Raw genomic sequence first — 25,543 nt, forward strand, 5'->3', positions numbered from 1 at the left:
GCCCTTGAGGTTGGGCGATTGCCCGCTCCATTTGAAATCTGTCGGGCGTTATCGTCAGGACCATGCAACACAAGCTCCAGTTTGTGCTCTTAACTTTGAGTATGTCCTAATTTCTATATAACACAACACATAGCCTTTCTTGATATTTACGCTTGTCAGACTTGTAGTTCCGGAATTGGTGGTCAAACGGTAAGTCATCTGCTGGTCAACGTTTGAAATGTTTTTTTTCAATCAGAGTAATAAGCGATAATTTTTCGCTCACTCTGAAGAGCTAGATCTACGTTTATGTTATTTCAACTGGGACGTTAACTGACGATAACTGCTTGTATTCTTGCGCTCAAATCGCGTGGACAAAGAAGTACCCAAAGCTTGAGGAATCTTTTATATATTTTGTTCTCTCAATCCTGGCTGATTTACGCATAGGCATAAAGCTTTTGCGGGGTCCGGGTATTGTGACATGTCTGTGTAATCGCCACAGAAGAGGGCTGTGAGCGGGCGGAAGTACTTGTCTAGAAATCCTAGACTGTATAAATACCATCAGAATTTTTTCTGTCCCTCAGGGACGTGATTTGATAGATGAACTGTCATAAAAATGTCTTTTCTACAGAAGAATTTCTCTAGTTAAATCCCTAGGCTGATGCATATTTGTGTTATATGTTCCGGTTTAGAAGTGTGATCTGGAACGCTGAACAATACACACTAGAGATCTAGAATGGCTGTCAACCAAGTGTCATATTGTCTAGTTTCGAAACAGAACAGAGGTTATGTGCAACCTAGGAGTCACTTAGGATCTGAATCTGAACAACCCGACCCGATTACCGGTTTCTCATGGTCAGTCAACTGATCATATCATTGGCTCACTGGAGGACATACTCCCTGAAGTCCAGGTGCAAGGCTTACCTACCCCTGGAAAAGGCGTGAGAGAATTCCTGTGTCTGAGGCTTTCATTTAAAGAAGTTCTAAAAGACCGCCCAGAAAATTCATGAGGAACAGCTGATTGGCCTACGAAACCCTTCAAAAATTTTTATGGTTTAAGAAATTCAAAAAGATACTTAATAGATCTTAGCTATATGCACTTCATATTATGTCCGGAAACAAGATGCAACAAACCCACTCTGGTGTTTGTGATGTACTACGGCTCTACAAACCGGGGTCGCAGTTCCCTCAAGTGCTCCGAAAATCCGGCAGTGTCTCAGCCCTTCTGCCAACTTTAGATTTTGGGGACCTATGTACCAAAATTGTGCTACGTCGGAACCATCATTTCTTACTTTGCCGCCAAAGCGTCCCCAACACTTCATATTCAAACTAGAGTACAAAACATTCCCAGGGAACCTTCGAAAGTCGTCACCATAACACACTTCGAAAGGCTCGCTAAAACGGGCAATGTCTACTGACCGATTGATAAATTCCTAGTGTTCGTGATTGCACGCGGACCTCTTTCAGAACTAACCAGATACTGGGTGATTTATTGTGATTCCCTTCAAAACTATGTAGTCACAGATTCAAATAGGACTATCTAAGTGGCATACATTGAGCGCCTGAAATGTGTATTTCGTTTGGCATTCTGTTAAATGGCATAATGTTGTGCAGCGTACTGTGTCTAGCGGTCCGATGACATGAACTTCCAAGTTGATGCAGTAAGCAGCTGCTTTGGACCAGTGTGCTCAATGAGTGCTTAATTCCTAGACCGGTTTCTGATGCCATTACTCACGGAGCCCTTCGATGAACCCTATATTAAAGTACAACTGCTCATATGTCACTTCGGATATTCCGTTTTTTTACTGACAACCAACCTTCTGGATAGAAATTTCAGTGCAACAAGACAAGATTAAAACCATCAGAAATGGTCCCGGTAAGATCGTTTCAGCAGTTTAGCTTATAAGATACATGAGGACAAAACTTGTGGCAGTCAAACAACAGGCACATGACTACAGAAAAGCCCCTACTTTCAATAATGGGATATTAGTTTTATCGAAGCCATCATCATTATCATCGACAGCATGACATCAGTGTTCAACACTGTATGGGATTTTCTGAGGTACTAGAACATCTCTTCTGTTATCCGAAAGGCTGCGGGATTTTATTCAAGGTAAAATATGAAGTCTACAGCAATAGTAACCACCTTGAGCTAGTCGAATATTGTTCCGCAGATTTCGGCCATACGTAGCAGTTAGAGATTCTGACAAGAGTCAGACGGGGTCGTCGTACAAGGCGTTGACTAAAATTATCCACACCTGTTCAGACGTAGTTGTTCCGGTGCGTTCATTGTGGGCTGGTGGAGTATTTACCTTACATTGGCTCCTACTGTCATTTTTGGAACCAAACCCAGGTAGTTTCATAGAGGCACTACTGAGTGGCTCCAATAAAACCGAAAAATTAGTCCTTTGTTTTTCCTTTCTGGTGTGGACCCACCGAAACGATTGCGCTGAACAAAAAGGAAGATAATTCGAGTGAGAGTGGTCTGAATATAAATAGGTGTATCCCTCAGTTCATGTGACATTTTCGTCGCACACAGAAGCACTGAATGTAATCAAGAAACGTCTGGTTTAGTTTTGTTTCCCAACGGGTAATTTGTAATTTACTACCAGCTTCTGAGCTCATACTCCACACGATTGCAATCTCGCCAATCTAGACGTCAACAACTTTCTCACTTTTAATTCCATTCCATAATAATGAGTGATGTAGCAAGCAACCAGTCGACTGTAATACGCTTATTATCCCCTGTTGCAGACAAGCCCACTCTTGGAGTCTCCAAGTGAGTTGAGTTGCAAATTTAAATCAACAAAATGGGACTGTGCTACTTGAAAGGATATCCTACTAACCTGGGCGGATATATCTAATGTTTACAATTCTTATCTGTTGGATAGTTTAGGTATGCCAGTTAGCTTTTAAGGACCGAATCACAGTGATTGCACATGCCAGACAGGCTCCGTAAATTATAGTATGGCGCTTCACTTTCTATCGACACCATTTAAACCACGCAATGAAATCATCACCCCTAAGAGCTAGTCAATTGAAAAAAAGTGTTGAAATGCCAAACAGGTTATTTCTTACCCTTCCGAAGGTTCACTAAGAAATATCACCTGCCTACTGTGGCAAGCAAATAACAGCAACACTGCAGTAGGACTTGAATGAAAGCGGTCATTTTCGGCCGTGCCAATCAGTTTTCTTGTTTTAACAAAAGAATCGAAAATTCAGAAGAAACTGGGTGGTTGTAAAAAGGGAACGATAAAACTCACAATGTGTAAGGCGTATAAAATAGGACTAAACAAATAAAAAGTATGGCTTCAATAAATCTGCATGGCCAACAGACATGTAGCGGTGCTTGGGCTAAAAGTAAGGTCAGTTTACTCCGCATACTTTTTTGACTGAAACGAAAAGCTCTGGGATGGAAACTTTGCATGAATTGAGTAGAACGTTAATTTTTAAAGAAAGAATGTTGCCTCAACACTTTTTCTTGAAATACGCTTATATATAGTTTCACTATCCATAAGATGTGTATAGTTAGTGCACACAAACCCCATCAGCTTGATTTAGTAGCTCTACGTAAGCGTGTGCGCAGAAGGCAGAAATATGGTTATCACGCGTGATAATGCAGGGAATCAAATTTCGATTTAAACTCTATTGGTTTGGTACACAGTCTGGAAACAACCTTCTATCACTTAGGTGATAGATCAAACGACCGACGAAAGCCTACGATTTATGTAATGTGAAATATTTCAAAGCTACTCTAATATGAAGAGCGAAGTGGTCACATCAATGAAATTGTGGCATTTCAAAATTCATTCAAAGTTGTGAAAGCTAACTCCACTTTGATTCTAGTGATAAAGATTGGTGCACTTACGACATGTACGCAGTTTCTACACCCGAAGATGATGATACTGATGACACGCATGTAGAAAACGGCTTAAATTCTTACGGATAAATCAATGCGCCAAAAATTAGAGACAAGTCGGCTATCGTTCATTGGTTATTTGCTTGCAAACTGTAAGTTATTGAAAAACGATAAGATTAGGACATTTTACGATGTATTTGGGAAAGGAATATGCACCGGCACATGTATAATAAGGATGGCATTTACATACAGGATCGTTAGATATTGGGAAATGTACTTGGCATTTCATTTTCTTGCTGAGTAACTCTGTGGTGGGTGCAATTTTTTCGCCCGGCTGGTATATATGGTTTTGATGCATTTGAAAGCAGACATCTTCATGATATGGTAGTCTTTGGGACAAAGTTCGTTTAGCGTTTCATCCATAATTTTTTAAAGTATTCATGCCGAACGACTACAATTGTTTCTCAAACATTCCAGTATGCGACCTTTGCAAGAAACTTACGCACGACCTGAACGAATTGGCCTTCACTGAGGATGCTAAAACGGCTATCAAAAGCTTGATTCACCTTATCTGTGGGTGGATTCCGGGTGAAAATCAGGTATATGTTTTAATTGTAAACATAAATCTGGAAACTTAAAAAAACTCAATTTTGTTTTGACTACGGCTCAACACCAATCATCTCCCAGTGATCAATTTGACCAGATTGAGCGTAATTCCTGAACTCTGCTGGGTTTTCGTGACACATCAAACTAATTTTGAAAGCACTTTAAATAATCTAAGCAAAGTACTGGCAAGCTTCTCAAGTTGTCTGAACCCAATTATCTAAAAGACAAATGAATTTTGTCGAGCCTATCGTCTTGAATGTTGAAATAACCACATAGGCATTATTTGGTGGCGCTGTCATCCCTATGTACATGTTGTGAACGTTACTGTTTTTGTTTTCAATGCGAAAAGATGTTAGAGGCAAAAACTCCCTTAACTGAACCATATTTCATATAAATATTATGACTTGATCAAGCTTACCAGAACGAAAGCAGGAAGATTGAGTATAATTTGGCTAGTCTTATAGGACTCTTGCAATAATCAAGCTAAAAATATTGAAATTACTTTGAAGAATTGAACGCAGATGCAAGCAAAAGTGGAGCGTTAATCTATAGGACGGGTTCTGGAGGCATTCCATTTGATTGAACTATGGGTTACGCATAAGCTTGATGCTCCCGAGTATCGAAATGAAGGATTAGGTTTGACTTTGAGCAGCAAAACTCGATCACCCACAACCTGTGCGTAAGTCCGTCCATAACCGGCGCAGCATATTGCCAAGTTCTGCACGTGCGGAATGGTGGCTAGGTGGTGTGAATTGTTATCTTATCCGACCAGACTGGTGGTGCAACGAAATAGACACTATGGTATGACATGTCTGGACAGGATCAGCAGACGGAAGACGAAGACGGATGGGTAGGCGGATTCTGTCATACACGTCGATGCGCACACACGCAAATACACGTACGCATTTTTTATTAGGGGTGTGGGTGGGTGGCGGACATTGTGGCAACACGAATGACGAGCACGAATGCTGTGACATAGAAAACAGATGGAATTCAATAGGTAAGACAGGTGAGATGGACAGATTTACGGGGACTACCAGACCGGTGATTAAATTGAGTGAACTGTTAATAAGCCAAACATAACAAATGCGTCACAATGGCTCAAAATTATAGGCAATGAGTTAAAATATTTGTAGCTTGAGCGCACACATTGGCAGTTAATCAACTAGCTGCTAATTTGTCTATCGAGGTTGGCAATTGACATTTCATCACCATCTTAAGGGACCTCATCAGCCATGTACTGAAAATATATCCCCGAATATTAACCAAGTCTGCAAACCAAGTGCCAAGCTCGACAAGCAGATACCATTACACTGAGGCATCCGAATTTCAGGGCTTTAATTGGAACAGTGTTTCACAGGCTGGAGGCCTGCGATAGTGGCAAGTTGTGCCTGTTTAGTTGTTCAAATGATTTTCCGAGAACTTCTTTCCGTTTTCCTGTATCAAATGCTGCGCTATTGCATTTTCAATGTAGATTTCGTCCCATAAAAGGGAAAATCTACGCTAGAAGGACGGGGGTTGCGCTATCCAGTTGTCTCATCCTTACTGGGAATAATAGGCACTGTGACATAATTTCATAGTGTTTCGTACCTGCAACCTTACATATAGTGGCTTGAATGCTAAATCATTCGGCCATGAGCGGCTAACCAGCATCGTGCTTAAATTTATTGCATTTTCAGCAAAGACAGGGTCGAGTTTAGTGCACAGGTATAAACAAATGTTTAGTAAGATGCTTTATAAATGGATTATGTCTGATCTTATTGCCGGTTGTCTGTCACAAAAACATCCATTCAAAACATTTTGCCGTTGACGCAGCTGAATAGAAATGTATTATCGTTATACAGTTCACGATATGATTGATGTGTTCAATCTGGTTATAAAAGCAGATTGCCGAGGGTTCTGTTTCACGGTGCACTTGCGCTAAACTATCACCAGGCATCGTAGACACCGAAGTAAGGTCTTGTTTCTCTCAGTTTTTATAACGCTGCAATGGTCGTTTGTCAGCGAATTTACGAAAGAAAACGCTTCCCTGCTCGTTTAACTTCGCTTGGAATTCTGTTGGAGTTAATGCGCACTGTTTCCACAGTAGTATATTCTTCTATCCCGAGCCAGACAAAAACTGGTGACATAGTTATTTGTAGTCGCCATGTAATCTTCAGTGAGATGCCAAAGATCAGCCGCAGTGCTGCATGTTCTGACCGTTTCCCTTTGCCACAAGCAACGAGACGAAATACCATACTATAAATGCGTTTTTATTGTGCGTTGACCACCATCTAGAACTTTGTCAAGTTTATTCGGTTTATCGAGCGTTAATTTTATAAAACGAAAGCGTGACTGCAGGGGCATTCGTTGTAAGCCAGTGGTAGAAAAAAGCACGGCAACTAAGGAGTTCAACAGTTTGCTCTAAAGAATCTTAATACAACAAGATGAGACGCAAATAGATCGACCGATTTGCAAACTAACCGTGTATGTGTAACATCGGCCCGGATATTTTTGGATCGGGAAAAACCGCTTTCATTGTCTCACCTTGTGAAGCATCTGTGCATTAAAATCGTCATCCCACACGTGCCTGATACGGTTTGCTCAATGCAACAATTGATCCACTAAGAGTTCCAAGCCATCACTGGTGCAGTATTGCATCACATTGCGTAAAATAGTCATCGATGAACAGGGTGCATGTGCGTATGTAGGTTAACGTGCAGACGCCTTCATAACAATCTCATACGTTTGTTGTGAATGATTCAACGTAGAAGGCCCCTGGATTAGGCAAGGGAATCTCCCCACTCAGCCGTTGACATGCACTGTCAGCCCGATGGAGGTAAAACTGGGCTGGTCGTGCAAGGGAGGGGCTGGAGTGACCCGGCTGCAGTCAAGCTTTGACAGAAAAGCTTGGTAGCTACCCTACAAAGGCAACTCAGAAACTGCCTGAAGATACTCTAACTACAGCACAAGTTATTCGATCCACTGACTAAACGAACTTTCTGGTTGTACGGCAGTGAAGCATCAGTGCCAACACTGATGTTGCTGTCATTGATGATGATGATGATGACGCGTAAAACTGGACTTCATACGAGATCATAAAAACGTGAGGGTCTAAATTCAGGTAGAAAAGGGCTACAAGGATTTAATGGAATTACAGTAAACGGGAACACTCTGGGAGTTCCAGTTTTGAGTTGGTGGCTGGGTCACATCATGAAATTATCTGACTTGGAACAAAGCCGTCAACATGAATGATTGCTCTGGTGCACTTATTACCTTTAAACAGCCATCAGGGAATAGAAATATACCGTACGCCGTAATGAAACTATTTTGGCAACAGTGTTTGGTGCTGGATTTACCTTTGTGATATCGATTCCTTCTTTACAGAACAATGGGTACAACTTTCGTCATAAATCTCTCAGTGATTGCAAACAAGACAGTTAATAGAGGATTTCATCTCAGTGAGGCAAACCAACACCAATGTGCATAGGCTAGAGGCGTGCAGTGGTGGGTTCACCATGATACAAAGTCCAGACAGCCCATTGAAGGAAAGTCATAGCCAGTAGTTAGATTTTATGAGTACATCATTTTGATGCAGATCTAGCATGCCTTCCGGCTAGCGTACCACAAATCTTTCCCCAGAACCTTTGAAGCAAGCGATGCACTTTTCATTAGATGAGCGTTCGAATTGAGTTGATCATTTCTAGTGCTACTGCTAAGAAGACACAAACGAAGTAACAGTATCTGGCGAAATGTTTTTCTTGACTTTGTTGTTCGGACAGGATGTTTCAGCAGTGGATGAGTCAGCACAGAGCTTGGTAGCTTTTCCACAGAGCCAACTCAGGAACTGCGTGATGATACAGAGATTGTGCGAGACAGCAAATACTGAAGAAATTAACCGAGTGAATAATGCATATTATTAACACTAAAAGCAACACTTTTGACCTTCTTGAACAATAATACTCATCAGTTACTAGGAGGTGGTATAAAACATAGCACAGAATTGAATAGCTAATGCCTGGCAGGCATTTGTCAGTTCATCCCAATAATTCTATTCACTACCTGTAGCACAGAATACTTTTCTACCACTAGCAACAGTATAGCTACTCACGTAACCTCGCCCGGGTGATGTATATATTTAGAACCCCCTGAATATTGATTAGAGAAGGTGTTGAACCAACCAGAAAAAAGTTTCCATAAGGCACTTTTTCATTAAGATTTGAAAGTAGCTTGATGAATTTAATTCATTTGTGAGACCCCGGTCATGACTGCCAATTGGAACAACAAGGCTACCTTCTGAGACATTGGAAAATGCGCATACACACCATTCTACTTTAACGTTACACGTAAATAGAAAACTGCCACCCAATCTGTCTGATCCCAGTGAACTTGGGTCATGAACCCTTTGATCCCGTTGAATAGCTAATTCACTAGTATCCAGCAGTTTCATGCGCATATATTATAAAAGCAACCGGAATTTTAGACTTGATTATCACCAGACCTGTTCATAGCAGATAACAAAGTGCCTAAGATGTGCGATCGTGGTGATACTTGTCTCCAAATTTATTTTGATTCAAACGGTTTCAGTGTTAATTTTGATTTCTGTCTTTGATGGTCATTATTTACAAGCCTTCAGCGCGAGGCGTTTGACTCCTTTTCGGACCTCGTAGGTGTATTTCCACTCAGATGAGGATTGGCCACTCCGAGGGCAATTGGAGTAGAAATTTCCGTAATGGAATTAGAACTAAACTGGTCTTAGACGTTTCAATCGATTGGCTGGCACTAAGAATGCTCCAATGTTGTAATTAACCAAAAGTGTGTTTTTCAATGAAATTTGGTGCACTTAGATGACGTACAACGCTTCGGGTTCCTCCACTTCAACTATACTCTGAAAACTGCTCAGAGTAATCATTGTTGAAAACAATGGACAATGGACAATGGTGCTTTAAGACTTCGAGGAAATTCAGGTGGCGAACTTTGTGTCAGATTAATTTTTACGTCTAACAATGCATTTATTAAAGCGGAGAAACATGGCTTGAAGTCGTTCACGAATCTAACTGGACTGCTATCATATCCTCACGAGGGATATCGACCAAACCTGGCGTTGAATTTCATAGTGGTGCAAAACATTTCAGTCATTTGTGAGGTTTGTTTATAAAATTGATTAGTGTATTCGAGCAGTTTTTCCTCCCCACACCTTTTGTAATATAATGCAGATTCACGCATAAAGCAACCGAAATACTAAAAGTGCTTTATTCATTCCAGTGTGAACAAATTTTGACTTCAATATATGATTACCTGGACGAACAACATAAAAAATGTCATCCAGAAAGGCTGTGTACTGTAAGTCGTACTTTCGATAATTTTTGATTGCGTTATTCACAGGCAACCAGACGAGATGACAGGTTGCTCTCCATACTGATAACCTATATTCCTTAGAACAATCATAGTTTGGGGAACGTTTCCTTCATATGCAATAATTTGACGAAGAAAAACCTTTAGACTGAGTACCTAAAGCTGCAAATCTCTGAAGTTCATAATAGGGCTTCAGAATATTTCTACAACAGCTGATATTTCAGAAACATGGTGGGAGAAAAGTCGATAATTTAATTGCCATCTTTCGTCGCTAGTTTATTTTTACATGCAAAATAAACCGGCACGTACAATTCGGACGTTATCCAAAAACGCACAATACCAGTACGGACGAACGCCAACGCATTCACACTGCCTTAAAAGTTTGGTTTTCACTCTACAAAACCTGAACAGAAAACACAGATAATGTTATGCAGGTGTTGTTTGAATTTTGACTCGCTGTAAACCGCTCAAAGTATTGATCGGATTGAATATCGGTGTATGTCTGTATCAAATATCTTGTTCGTTATGGCTCATCAGTTTATCAGTGTACTAGCAGATAGCCGAGATGTCTAAATCAAGATGGCAGGCTCATCTACCTTTTGCAGGCTATAGGGTCATTGGTTCAAGTCATATTAAATGTGCTTTGTTTACTGAACACAAAAAATCACTTCATCTCTTGCTATGAAAATCGAACCTACGGAATGAAAAGTTGAAACTTCTCTGCTTCATTTAGTTCTTTTCCTTCTCGTATCCATCATAGCTGTGTTGTTTGCACTCAACCTGGCTTCGTTGGCCTATGTCAGTCAGTAGTCAATGCTAGAAAAACGGTTGATTTATACTACTCCAAATAAGCCATTTTCACCAAATGTAAAAAAGAATATCGTTAAACTATGCATTGTAGCTTTAAAATTTTGGCCGCACAGGAAGAACAGTCAGGATCTCATAAGCATAGCAGTATTCATAATAATCCCTATGTTTGGATCATGTTTTCATACAGCACTCGAAAATCACTTATTTTTGTGTATAAGGGACTGAATGATAATTGACTCCACCCTGGAACCTTGGACCTTTGGACTGAGCCAATGAAGACTTTTGCCCTCAGGGTTCGCATACAGTTCATCACTAGTCTAGTTATGGTTGCCCCCATATGATTAACCTTTTTATCCGAAATAATGAACTAATATCGGTTTTCTTACGAAACAGAAACATGGTGGCTCTTGCCAAATAACTAGAGTTTCATTGGTTATTCATCAGGTGGCTTTGGATCTGTTCGCAGAGCTTGGCAACTGATTTGCAAACATTTCGTCGTCATACGAGGTGACATAATTAGGGTGCACCTATACCAACTAACAATATTTTAACACATTACCAACCAGAGTCTTCGTCTTAATCGTTGTCTTTTGCTGCAACTAAGCGTCTGCTAAAGTCTGGGTTGACCGAAATTGCAGCAATATGTTCATAAATATATAACCGAAGTGTTTAATTGTATCTTTAGGCCATACTACTCACAAAAACTATATTCCACAGAAGAAGACCAATTGCCGTACAATACGAAGACATTGCAACTGAACTTTTTCATCAGCACAGTTAGCAAGTGACAACCAGCCCACTTTTTAGAAAGACAGATGATGTCAGTTTGTGAAGCCGGCCAACTGTTGTTAAGAGTTTTCCATGAATTCTCAAGACAAGCCTACGTTTTGCAAACAATCTTTATTGACCACAAGCGGGTGTGTCGCATTGTTGGATCATTTATAGTGGTCTGTAGTATTTTCTCTGTGGCGAAAGCATTTCCTATGTCGTTACTCAGTTTGCCTATGTGCAACTTCGATTAACAACTGAATGATTTTTGAGCCAATTAGGTGGCAACCCGCTATTTGCCGTTCCCTCCCACATACTCGCTAATTATCACAAGCTACCTCAAATCGTGTCTTCCCTTGCTTTTTTTTTTTTAGATTGCCCATGAGGTTTCGTTTTGATGGACCATAAGCATACTGGTAATGGTTGCTAACATACAGTGACTGGTAAATTAGTTGGGTTCGCGCACTTTGTTGAAACTAGATGCCCAAGCAGTTCCATTTGGGCCGAGCGTTTTGGACGTGTCAAAATATTTTCACTATGTTTCTACCGACCAACTTTTTCAGCTTTTGCATCTTTGTCCACGGGATGATAAGTGTGAACTCTCGGAAACAGAACCAGGTAAGTTTTCCTTTTCACACAGACTGGATTTCTAACCATGTACAAGTGGGACAAGTACACTCACATTTCTTTGTTTCACTTGTTCCCTCTTTTCAGTCCGCTGTGATACATGTATCAGAACAGTTGAAGCGCTTGTGAAGTTGATGGAAGAACCGTATTTCCGCAAAATGCTTGTTACATTAATGGGGGAGATGTGTGAATCCGTCCCAGAAAAGCACCTGAAAACGATGGTACGTAAAACTTCTGGATTATTAAGAAGGCTAATGTAGGATGAAAGATGATGATTGGGAACATAAATATACGTACTATGGACGCAAAAGCATTTTCGGATACAGAATAATTGTGATATGCACCGGCTTTTACATTAGTTCTTCAAATATCCATTCTCGATACTCGGTCAGATGTCTTTCCTTTTAGAAACTGGCGCACGAAAAGAGGCATAGTTATTCGGTTTTAATAATAGACTCATCAAGATTTTAGCTACGTTTCTCACTTATGGCGTTGTTTTCCAACAGGAAGCGCTGCACGCAGGCCATTTCACGTTTGGATTGGTACGATATTCAAAATATTGTGGTACATTTTCTCAAAGTAAACTACCCATAAGTTTTGCTGAAAACCGTTCTTTACCCCACGACTTGTTTGGCTTTTTTCGGGGCTGATTATGTAGACAGTGTTCGGATTTCCGTCAACCTTACACTCTACTTGAACCCAAATTGTAAGCAGTTCTCCGAATATACTCATTCGCCCACTAAATTGGTTCTAACGAATCGCGTCCAATTTCGCTCAAGTATGCATAAGGTGGAGGGATACTGTGGAAATGCACCTACTCGATAAACCCCAAGAAGGTTGAAACTGGTCGTAGTCTGTTCAAGAGTTTTCTGCACCCTTGTGAGTTGTGTTTCATCAGGGGGCCTGTTTTACCCAGCGTTTTCTCCATAAGCGACTAGCCCATAACTGTTCTGTGGTCAGCCCAAAAGGTGCTGAAAGAAGAATGTTGTTTGCATCTTTAGTTTCTGGTAGGTATTCTGTTCTGTACAGAGCGATAGTTGAACTATTCAGTGCCTCGTTTTATTGCTGTTGTGTTTGCGGATAATCCACAGTAGATGCTCCCAGTTTAAAAAGAGATGTGTTCAGTATACAGTTATACATGTATATAGGCGGCTCTAACCAAATGGTTTCCTTTATTTCAACAGTGCACCCTATTCGTTAATGAACGCCTAGAAGAGTGGCTAGCCAAAGTGGCTCAGTTCGTGGTTCCTTCTGCACTGTGTCAAGTAAGTATGCTCTTGAACTAGCTTTCGCATATTTGTCTGCAGAGGGTATGTATAAGTAATGCATAATATATATCGCGAATGAGCAGAATGTCTCATTGGCATCCTTTCTCGATTCAGGGGATTAGAACAATGCTGACACAGAAACAAAACGTGTCAGGAGAAAATGGATTACATAAGCTTATTCCTTTTTTCATTTGGCTTTCTTTCACCGAATTCAAAACTGTTACCTAATTGTTGCCTAAATACTAGCAGAAAGCCTATCGTGTTGTAATGAGTATGAGGGTATAACTTCAGATTTATCGTATAATCCTGTTCGTTAATCGCTTCAGTATCATATTACCATTTGTGCCAACGCGCAAATTTTCTATCGCTGTCATTTGTTTGTATTTCATGCGGATTACCACGAGAACATATCAAGTTGAATAACCTAGGCCGGCTTTGATCCAAATGTCTTGAATGCGCTGTGGAATGTAATTAGAAAGTCTATGAATCGAAGCCCAGAATCATCAGATGTGATGTTTTGGCTACCGTTGGCATTATTTATAAAGGCTTTTTACAATAAAGTGAGTCTCCAACTTGGCTCTGCCGTTGCTCCACGTGCAACCGAGCCGAATCGTTCGACTGAAACACAGACGCGCTCACATTCGGGAATTCACGCCACGAAACTTGATAACTCATCCTTATTTCTGTTGTATTTGTGTGTCCACTTGTTTGTAAAAACGGGACAACTTTTATCCACGGTAACCGAAACAATGGAAAGACAGCCCAGTACCCAAAGGTGCTTCGTTTTTATACTTTAGTACGTCAAAATCTATTAGCCTTCCTTCAGGTATTATTTTTTCTTAGGTTTCAGTGTTGGACTTTATAATTGCAAAAATGTTGAGTCTGGTCAATTAGAAATATTGACCAAATGAAAAGCCTTGGGAGGCACATATACGCACTACATGGGGATAAATGAGCAACGTTAACGTTCTTGTAGTCGGCTACCGGGGGAACGTCATTTTAACAGAGGCCATTCTAATTGTCAGTAGCCCTTACCAAGTACCATACGTTTGGTTATTATTGTTAGAGTTCAGTATACGCAGGACGGATCCGTATGTAGTTGGTGGACCTGACCAGATAAAGCCCACATGTGGTAATTTAAAAAAAAACATTATTATGGAGCGGCAAACACTCAGTGGTTAAAATAGGGATCTTGGACGGTTGTCCTCAGACGGAGAGGGAATGAGAGTGAAAAGTGCTTTTAGTCGTAAAGAAGTTGGTCCCCTTGAGGATGAAGTGACACTACCTAGATTGTTGAATCATACATAGCCGGAACTGTGCAGTTTGGATAGCCTATAAGAACTGCACTACGAATTCACAGATGAAAAATTCAGGAAGCAATCCGATGACGTCTGTTCGTAAACGACAGATGCGACAAACAGTTCATGTATTACAAAGTTTTCCAGTTATCCTGTTTAGAGATGGTCACTTCACTTCGGATTCAAAACACGTTGAAAACAGCTTCTGTTCCATGTCATCTTGCTAATAAGTGATATTTTCCGAACGATCTCTTCCCATCCTTCTGATTCAGAAAACCCTGAACTCCAATAGGTCACATTCATCTGGGAAACAGGGGAGAGAAGATAAGATCAGACTGGTTATTCCTCCTTTGACAGTTATCAAAAATGTGATTAAACTATTCAGGAAGGAACAGGAATTTTTTTTGCAGATTTCGAGGGACAAAATAGAACAAAGTGCACCACTATCAGAGGCCTACTGCACAAACTCAGAGACTCCACGGTCTGACTTTGGACACGTTTCCTTACCTTTCTGAATAGGTCTGAGTGATCACCATAATACTACTGGCGTTCAAAAACGACGACAACTAAAATGCACTTTTTATTAGTCCAATTCTCACTGGAAAGCAGTTAAGAGCTGATGCACCTTTTCTGGTTTGCTTGGATATCATCACCCACCTCTGGTCCAAAAGGAATTTTAAAGAAACGAGTGAAAGAGATAATTGACTTGCGGATTTGATGTTATCTGGTTGCCAGTTTGTAGTTGATTTTGAATAGAGAATAAAACTTGATCAGTTGTAGCACCCATTGTAACTTACCACGAACGCTTCCATTCTAGGTGATAGATTTGTGTTCAATGCCCCAGAAGCAGATGCTATTCAGTCCAGATCCAACTGGTAAGCATCCACTGGTAATAATTCCGAGTGAAAAGTGCTGAACGATATTCATGACTAAAATCCATCTTCTTTTGTTGAGGAGAATCTGTACCTGCATGAAAATTGCCGCGCTGACTCAGAGTTCATATGACGAGAACATGTAACTTCTTTGTGTGGTAGATTGTTTTCCAATATACTGTAAGATCGTGTGTGAGGGCACACACGACTAACAGCGTTCTAGGTTTTGGTCGGCTAATGCACCGGTGCTGGTCAGATTCTGAATAAGCTGGTAGCTAGTGGTCAAACAACATGACCGTATTTCTTTCCCAAATAGGGAGATATTCACTGCTGAGCTCAAGTTTTCTCGCTATCGGCGTTTACCGTGACAGTGCTTTCTCAGATTCCGCCCAAATCCGGTAGGATAAGGTTTTTCATTGAGTGCGTTCGACGGTAAATTTTTTGGCACATTTCCAAAAGCCTAGCAATTCATAAGCGATTCTATATGATAGGATGGAATACCGCATGTTCCTCAAAATGTGGTATTAGTGAGTTTTGTCGCAGTGCCCTCAGTCGAGTACACATACGTTCACTTGCATCTACCATAAATAACTGGGCTACAATGCTGATGAATCTGATTTCGGCTGTAGGACTGTCGAACAGCTCTGGCTAATTCACCAACGAGTTGAGATCTATAGTAGGAATTGTGCAACCACCCACAAAACAAAAAAATGTACGGGTTGATTCAAAAACACTTGTGATGCCATATAACTTGTAAGTTGTGCTAAAACGACATCCACTCGGAATAATTATGATCATTATGAAACGTTATTTAGACCACCTACACCCCCCACTCGAGGGCGAGTAAGATTTTGTGATAAGTAGACAGCTCCCACTAGGCGGTGGGGCTGTAACGAACAAGCACACTTGGTGATGATGGAGTTCCTTGCCAGGTACGGCCGAATACATGTGTAAGATCGGAACCCAAACTAAATTACATCCGTCAGTTTGATCTGGGCACGCTGCATTAAATGCATCGCAGTGGCAGGAGGAGTTGTAAGTGATGTGGATGTAATCTGCAAAGACCACTCCACAAGAAGTAGTCATAAGCATGTTGCTAATTGATATACCCTTCATGTGGTGTTCCCGCTGTAGTTCCCTCATTACATGAGTCACGTTCACGAATCACAATACCGTTAACAGTATACAAGTTTTCGCGAAGATACTAAGTAACACACTCTTATAGACCACAAATCTGTGACATAAGCAATGCAGAGAGTCAGAGAGACAAACATAGAGCATACCAAGCTGGTACGAATTGAGAACCTTCCTGCAGAGTTTGTCGTCTTCCGGCATTTTCTTCGAAACTGTTCTGTTGCCTTGTTCTTTAGTATACCTTAGACAACAGCTTTATTTAGAGTAGTGCTGTGGAAAGCATCGTGAAGTAAAGGCCTTGTGCGGTTCAAGCAAGCTAAGAATAACCTCTCAAGTGGTAAGAACATCAATTGTTTGCCTACGAGCAGCAGACATTCTCTCAATCCAGCAATATATCTGGGTAAATCAGGTAACGCCTTAAACCTATCAGAACTATTCATTCACTTTTCAAAGTGAGCATTACTAGATCGTGTACGAAGAAAAACACTCAGAAAACTCCGCATAAAACAGGGTCTCGAATTAAAACGCACCGAGTTTGTTTACGTTTCGGATGTTTCTCAAATGAATTTAATGCTTGGTAGTGATAGGTTTTGAATATCAAGTGAAACTCTTATAGTAATACCGTACTTGGTGTCACTTCCAATGACAGCTTTCCATCCGTATAAATCAGTCGGATTACTCATAAAATCACACAGTTGAACCTGAAATAAAAGTTTGCGTTTGGACTTCCTGAGACAGAGTTCACCTCATTTCCGTTTTTCAGATTTCTGCGGCATATGCATGCGGTCCGTTTCGCAGTTGAAGATTTTTCTCGCAAACGAAGATGCTGTCTCCGCTGTCCGACGAGCCATGGAGCAGATTTGCCATCTCACACTGGTTTACAGTTCTCAGGTTGGTGAATCTGAACGCTTTTGGCTAAAAATGCATGATACAATTTGCAAGGGGGATTTTGTTTCAGCTGACTAGACAAATTAATTGTGTACGTTTTGTTGGATAGAAGGTGCTACTAAGAATCTGCGACCATGTTTGGTATCCCAGCCATTGTGGCATTCTTCTGCCAAATCCACATCAAGCGAGGTGCCAATAATCTTCGTTTGGCAATATAAAGCTATATATGAGTCACAATACGGGCGATTCTTACGTGCACAAGCCAGCTGAAGATAGCGTCGCACGCAATGAGTAGTACGTTTGCCTGTTAACTCAGAATATAATCTAATCCATTTTGTTATTGCTCTTGACGACACTTGGCTTTCATGACGGGACGATTTGGCTTCGCAGTCGTCGTCTACTGTTGCTGACCAGAGAGTAACCAAGCACAAATCTAAATCCATTTCTCACTCCAGCGACCGATACCGTATTCTGAATTGTGACTGCACCCCTTCAAGTGTGAGTTGAGGGTATCAATCCAGATACTGAGTTGTTATGGGTATAACGAAAAAGCCAGCGTAGGTTTACCAAGCTCACTTTTGGGGTGTCGTTGCTTCTAGTCTGAGAACGAGGATGCGGAAACCACCAGAATAGATATTTTTGAGCCCTCGAAACCTCAGAAAACTTGCGTTTCTGGATGTGTTCTATGCAACGCGATCGGGCTCCACAGTCAGCTTTCTGATAAGGAGACACAAATCTCTGTGAGCAGTTAAAACTCATTTTATCAAATGTTTCTATGTTAGACCCTTCACGTCAAATTTCATGTGGTTTTTACCGTATTCAAATTATAGTACCTGGTTGTTTTAGGATGTACATAAATACAAGCCTCGGAAGGAGAGGTTCAATTACACAGCGTGGAAGGAAGGACACGCCTGCTGCTTGACCCGATCTACCTACCGGATGGGTGCTCTACCGCCCAAGCTAACGAGCATGCTTGCTCTATATCACGCTATGTGCACATAAACGTCATACGTCACTTCTCTGTCTAATGAATGAATGGGGCGCTACTGATATTTCCTCAAGATGGCCATAGGTGTAAAGTGCTAGAAAGTAGGGGAGAACTTGGTAGTTACTGAAGTGGGAGGTCGAAGCACACGTACCATAGACCAGTCCGTCCCAAGACGTCTGTCCCTTCCTTCCACATGTACCTGGAATTCCCATCCTAAGATATAGCAAATACCTGAATAGTTTATAAAAAGGAGTAAAAAGCTTGACAACTCATCTCACGCAGTATGCTCTAAACACGAACCATCTAACATCGTGATCACGGTGTAATGATGAGATCTCGAAGAATATACAAATCAACGCGAATAATTTTTGTGCACCATGTTAAAATATCATATTAAGCTACATGTGTTGATAAGATTAGGATAACGGATTTTTAGGAACTTGGATGAGATTCCAAGTAATCAGACATCAGCTGTAACAGCTGATGAGTTTGCCATTGCCGCGTCTGTTCACGTACGTGACTTCGGAGAAGCTTATCTATACGATCACACAAAACAAGTGCTTGTTTTGCATTCTCAGAAACAGTTGGTAAACTTTCGGTGCCGGCCATTCAGGAACATATGAATTCCCAGTTTTGTGACGGGTCAGCTAATTGCGATACGTTTTAGGATCCTCTGAGAGAACTGATCTGTAGAGGTTATGGAATTTTATAAATGCTCCAGCAGGCCAGCTCAAACCAGTCTGTCCCAAATGGCCGTTCTCTCCAGAGATGGACGACTGAATAAACAATTATTGGCTTCGAGTTGAATTACATCAACAACATGGAGTATAACATGCCTATCTAGACCACTGGAGGAAAGTAGTCGTAAATTTTATACGAAATGAGCTTGAGTCCAACTTTCTCCCATTCACATCGATGTGCCAGTCAAGTACACCAACTGCTCCAGTATGATTTTCTTGAATTTAGCCGATGTAAAACCAACGGTTGTATTCCTACTATTATTCTCCTTCTCAAAATTCCCCCTCTCTGATAAGTGCTCGAAATTCACCCACAATTTGCTGGACGGCTTGGTAAAGGATATTACTACCTTAAGTGAAACTGAATTCTGCCAAGTGAGTGGTTGTTTATTTTACAGATTTGCGAATTTGCACTAAGTGACCGGACTGTTTTATTTTTAGGTTCGGAATTTTATCATGAATGATTACGTGGCGACAGCCTTGAGGGATATGGAAATTCGATAGCTGCTTAAACGAAGCATCCGTATCGCGCACTCTTCACGCAACATATCTATAAGTTTTCGAATACATTGCTTAGATTTTTATCAGCCTAGGCATAGGATTTATTCTGAAGAGTCGCAGAAAATCCCTTTTTACATGAGATAGCGCTACTCCAAGAGATAAAAAATATCACAAGTCTTCGACCCAAACAGAAAGGTTAGGTTTGTGCGTACGTTTTCCGGGGTTCTAGTCAGTAATCCAATCATAGGACACTGGTGGATTGCTTTCGCATATTAGAATACGAAAACAGGGGAACTTGTTACCCCAAGTGCGAACAACCGATTCGGTTTTGCGAGAGACTCACCTAGAACCGAGCTGAATCTCTCGCTTGTGGTGTTTCCAGGCAATTGAATGTACTTCACCTGGAGAGTGTTTGCGTATTCGGTTTGAGCTGACCCGTTTGGTTCTACAAACAGCAATGCGAGCAAGCCCAAGAGAAAATAGGTTGGCAACGAAATCCTAAGCAACTGACACTAGGGGAGTCGAATGGAGACTTTTCAGTTCAAAACTATTGAGAATTCATATGAACTCGGTGGGATTTTAATTACTTTGTTCCGCCTATTAGTAAACCAAACTAGACGGTGAAACGGTTATGAAAATCTCAAGAATCGGTGACGCTTTAAGGTGTTTCTCGTACCAACACATACCGCCTGCATACAATCAAGGCTGAAGTCACTATTGGTTTATCAGCTTTGAGTCCCACATAGTAGGTTGAAAATGGCACCTGTGCAATAATATTGACGTACTTATTGACCCATAATTTGCGAGTGAGTTTGAGTGACTCTTCATTGATTCCTCATTTTGAGTAAAATTAAACCATCAAACTGGTACGTACAATCGCCTTTGAAGAGCTAGTCACGCGTTTTTCATTTCATAAATTTCCAGAAAATCCATATGTGCTCAAATTGATACTCAACAAGGTGAGTTTTTTGTATGAATAAATGCTCTTTGTCTACATGAGTCAGCCCACCTGAATAAGAGGCTCATGGATACGGTTTGATAGCTCACGTAACGAAGTAGTGAGGATGATGATGATGATCAAGGTGGTATTGATTGCCACAGGTCGAAGCACAATCACAATCTGAATAAAATTTTGATCACTCCTCTGCATACCAGTTTGATTTTGGTGGGAGACTCACCTGGAACCCAGCTGAATATTTTGTTTATGATTTACCAAGTGAAACATGAGGCGGACTGGTGCAGTACATTGGGTTGCTTGAAACATCATAAACAAGTGAATTCAGCTTGGTTCTAGGTGAGTCCCATATGAAAGTCAAATTGATATGCAAATGAGTGTATACGTCGAACTTCGTGCGGTTTGGGTTCAAGCAGAACATAAGATTGACGGAACCTCGGAGACTGCGCCTACATGATGAGCCCCAAGACGACCGAAAGCCGTCATGGGCTGTCGAAGAATTTTCAGCAACTTTATGAGTAGTGTATTAAGTCTGATCAGTTTTGGCCAGAGCTATCTGACTGGTTATGTGACACAGAGGTGCAAACAGGACTAGACTAAGTGGTTGAGCAAATGCGGTGTGCAAACAGTTTGACATCCATGCTTCAGTTTCATGAGGGTCTGAACCAATAAATTAATTAATTAAAACGTCGCGCGTGTCACTGTATCACTGTCAGAGATGAGCATTCGGCAACTGAGAATGTACGAATACCAGTTTCGTCGGAAGTGTACTTTGCATTCTTCAGTTTTGGATGGCTTCTTGACTGCATCATTTGCATATACCAAGTTTTTATGATGTAACGGCACATAAATGACTTCCAATATGTTGAAAGTGCCATCTGACTTCTTTGCAAATTTCGATGACCAAAGTCACGACAATTAAGTGTCTACAATAGGAACCTTCACACGTACTGTTTTACGAGCACAAGGAAACGTCCGTTCAGATAAACAATATGACCCCATGGTTGCTGAGGCCTCACTGGTATTGAAACTGGAACTGAGAAAACCGTATGACTATTTTGCATACAGAAATACAAGGAGGATGGAAATACACGGTATCAAGATGTAGACTATTTTGATACAGAAATACAAGGAGGATGGAAATACACGGTATCAAGATGCAATGACTCTAGAGTGTGGGATATGTCGTGGGATATGGTCTCCTGGAAACATGGTATCTCGAGGTTGCATGGTTTCCTGGATGGTGTGTTATAGGGATACCGTTTCCTTGGTATAACAGAATGACGGAGCAGCTCTGGTATATTTCATTAAAAGCATGACATTTTCACACCAGACCCCCAGTGAAGTGGCCGATTAAAGGTAAAGTTCATGCATTTCTCTTCTGCGACGTAGCACATCTCTGTGTGCATGGGAGCAAACAAACACTCCATTTAGATTATTTTCGTCAATGGTACTGTCAAAACGGGTGTACTGACACACTTGGTACGATAATGATAACAAGCGACTTGGAATTAATCTTATGTAAAAAATCGTTTATAAGCATCATAGCTCGTAATAACGTTTGCATCTAGTTGCAGTTTTAGGCACTCAACGGCTATTTTGTTACCAAAATGCCCACTTTCGATTTACAGACTAATCGTATCACTATGCGTATGCGTAGTATGCGTATGCCGGTTTTAAATATTCTGCTCAACACTATGACAAGGAATACTCAATTCTTAGAAATTCTGCCAAATTTTGGTAGCTGAAAATGCCAGCTATTAAAGCCCAGGACTTCTTATTCAAACAATTGACGTCGTGCAGTGGAATGCCGTTGCATACAAAAGCTTAAGTACTGCGAAATGAACAGCGATTTAAAAATGTTGATTAGCACAGTTAGTGTATCGAAGCAGCCAATACCCCATCCCTTTAGAGTGATTATGTATTCCCGCAGAAATATAATCAAAAGTCAGACAACAGCACACTGCTTTTTGTTTGTCTTCTCGTCATGGAGTATTTCAGATGCGAAAAACAGGATCACCTACTACGCGTTTACTAATTGGCCATGGACTTACCAACGTTTACTACATCATTCAACTCCGCCTGCCTCCGAAGACCTTGTGTTAGTAAATCATGAGGTATAATTTAATGATGGCGTAGGTCAACGAATCCCATTTCTTAGCATCTAAATATGTTTTATACATCGGAAAGTGGGTTTTAAACATATAATCTTACCTATACTGATTTCTTTCTTGTTACCATGGGGCCCACTTGCTTAGCAGCAGCTGAATAAACAAGATTATCTTATGAAAAAAGTTTGGAACCGATCAAAATATCATCATTTAAGGAAGCTTGAAAAACAAACTATTGTGTTTTTAACTTTCTGAGAGACTCTAGTGTTCGAAATAACAGTACGGACAAGAACACTGAAGTTTCACCGGTCCGAAACAGCCCATAATCCAGACGTGCTAACTGATCCACCAGTATGCAGACATTGTCGATAATAATCTTTTCAAATGAACGCTTGAGCTGGAGACGATGGGCATACTTCTGGGACCAGTCTAGTAGAAGTGTCACTGGGCTATTTTCACGTGGAGTGCCCTTTCGTATCCGTTACTGAATTGCGCGAATATCATTGGAAATTTTGTAGTACCCAAAGAATCATCCAAATGATGTTTAGAATAAAAAAGCTACCTGAACATCCAAAAACCGTTACGTAAGATCAATGAAAATTGTATTACGCAACCATCTCTAGTCTCCAGATAGTTTGCTGCTATCATGGCATCACGGGAAGCAATACATCAGTACTATCTACTGGTGATTTAGTGTTGCCACGTATGAACAAATAGGTAGATAGGTAGGTAGGTAGGTAGGTAGGTAGGTAGGTAGATAGATAGATAGATAGATAGATAGATAGATAGATAGATAGATAGATAGATAGATAGATAGATAGATAGATAGATAGATAGATAGATAGATAGATAGATAGATAGATAGATAGATAGATAGATAGATAGATAGATAGATAGATAGATAGATAGATAGATAGATAGATAGATAGATAGATAGATAGATAGATAGATAGATAGATAGATAGATAGATAGATAGATAGATAGATAGATAGATAGATAGATAGATAGATAGATAGATAGATAGATAGATAGATAGATAGATAGATAGATAGATAGATAGATAGATAGATAGATAGATAGATAGATAGATAGATAGATAGATAGATAGATAGATAGATAGATAGATAGATAGATAGATAGATAGATAGATAGATAGATAGATAGATAGATAGATAGATAGATAGATAGATAGATAGATAGATAGATAGATAGATAGATAGATAGATAGATAGATAGATAGATAGATAGATAGATAGATAGATAGATAGATAGATAGATAGATAGATAGATAGATAGATAGATAGATAGATAGATAGATAGATAGATAGATAGATAGATAGATAGATAGATAGATAGATAGATAGATAGATAGATAGATAGATAGATAGATAGATAGATAGATAGATAGATAGATAGATAGATAGATAGATAGATAGATAGATAGATAGATAGATAGATAGATAGATAGATAGATAGATAGATAGATAGATAGATAGATAGATAGATAGATAGATAGATAGATAGATAGATAGATAGATAGATAGATAGATAGATAGATAGATAGATAGATAGATAGATAGATAGATAGATAGATAGATAGATAGATAGATAGATAGATAGATAGATAGATAGATAGATAGATAGATAGATAGATAGATAGATAGATAGATAGATAGATAGATAGATAGATAGATAGATAGATAGATAGATAGATAGATAGATAGATAGATAGATAGATAGATAGATAGATAGATAGATAGATTTGCCCCTTTTATGGGAAGAAACTCTTCAAATTTCCTGTGGTGGCATCCACCGTGAAAAGCGTCACAGACCCTTGACTTCGTGTAAAAGTTTTTCACTCCAAATGTTGATCATCGACCAACATAATGAGGGAATGATAGTCCTCGGACCACGTGAGTCACCACAAGTTTTTTATCTGCTCGCACAAACCCAATCCTTAGTATGGCTCGAATATGCTGTTAAAGGTGTTTTTGATTGAATCTAGATCAAACGTTACGTAATTCCTTTCTAATGGACAATCATGGTGTCGCTGTTCACATCCGTGACCAAGTGAGCCTAGGTAAACATCGTTGTGGATTATTTTACGAATGATCGCATAACTTTCATGTTTTCTCCTCTCTTTCCCACTCTGTTTTGTTCAGGCCTCCATTTCTAGAGAAGAATTGGGACTAACATATTCTGAAGGTATTCTTAATCACCAGACGATTTGTATGTTTCTATGACGTTTTGTACGTTATTTTTGGCGCCAATCCTATGTTCTTGTTTAGCTGTGCTTACTGACTGACAGTGTGGTAAAATTCTTGTGTCATTGACTTCAATTTGTCACATCAACTTGTTTTTGTTTTCTTCTGCTTGAAAAATACTTATTCGTCTATTATGAGTGTTTATGAATGGTGTCATCTCTGATTGTACTGGTTTTCCTTCAACGCGCCGAATTTATGCCAAATAAATTTTGTCTCTTCTCACGAATAGTTTTCCCCGCTTTCAACCAATGTACTCGGGAACTTTGACGCTCTGAATATATTTTATTTTTGCTTACTTAATAGCGAACAGTTCGCGACCTGTTGACATGAACAGAGGTGCTCTTCGATTTTAAAGGTGATACTCGTGAAAGAAAACCAACACGAAAGCTTCATTGGGCAACTAGGACGAAAAATTTGGAGAAATGCATGCTGGTCGAGTCTGCCAGCCTATGCTGTTCCAAAATGTTCATGCGCTGTTTGCATAATCAGAAGAGAACGATTGAAGATGACTGCTAAAATAACAGCCCAAAAGCGACTATTGCTCTC

The 25,543-nt window shown here is 40.2% G+C and overlaps 1 protein-coding gene across 1 annotated transcript; it reads left to right on the plus strand.

Annotated features, from left to right (window-relative positions):
- On the plus strand, positions 1-25,217 carry T265_00444 (hypothetical protein; the record flags this gene model as incomplete). The annotated part of the gene is made up of 12 exons (XM_009164217.1): positions 1-189; positions 2,731-2,755; positions 4,313-4,434; positions 9,686-9,763; positions 11,917-11,971; positions 12,068-12,201; positions 13,129-13,245; positions 15,364-15,421; positions 17,316-17,443; positions 19,463-19,540; positions 20,591-20,625; positions 24,896-25,217. The coding sequence occupies 6 exons, from the start codon at positions 12,115-12,117 to the stop codon at positions 20,612-20,614; spliced, it is 492 nt and encodes a 163-aa protein (XP_009162481.1).
- Positions 25,218-25,543: the final 326 nt, after the last annotated feature.

This window comes from Opisthorchis viverrini (genome assembly GCF_000715545.1).
Source record: "Opisthorchis viverrini unplaced genomic scaffold opera_v5_4, whole genome shotgun sequence".
Lineage (NCBI taxonomy): Eukaryota > Metazoa > Platyhelminthes > Trematoda > Opisthorchiida > Opisthorchiidae > Opisthorchis > Opisthorchis viverrini.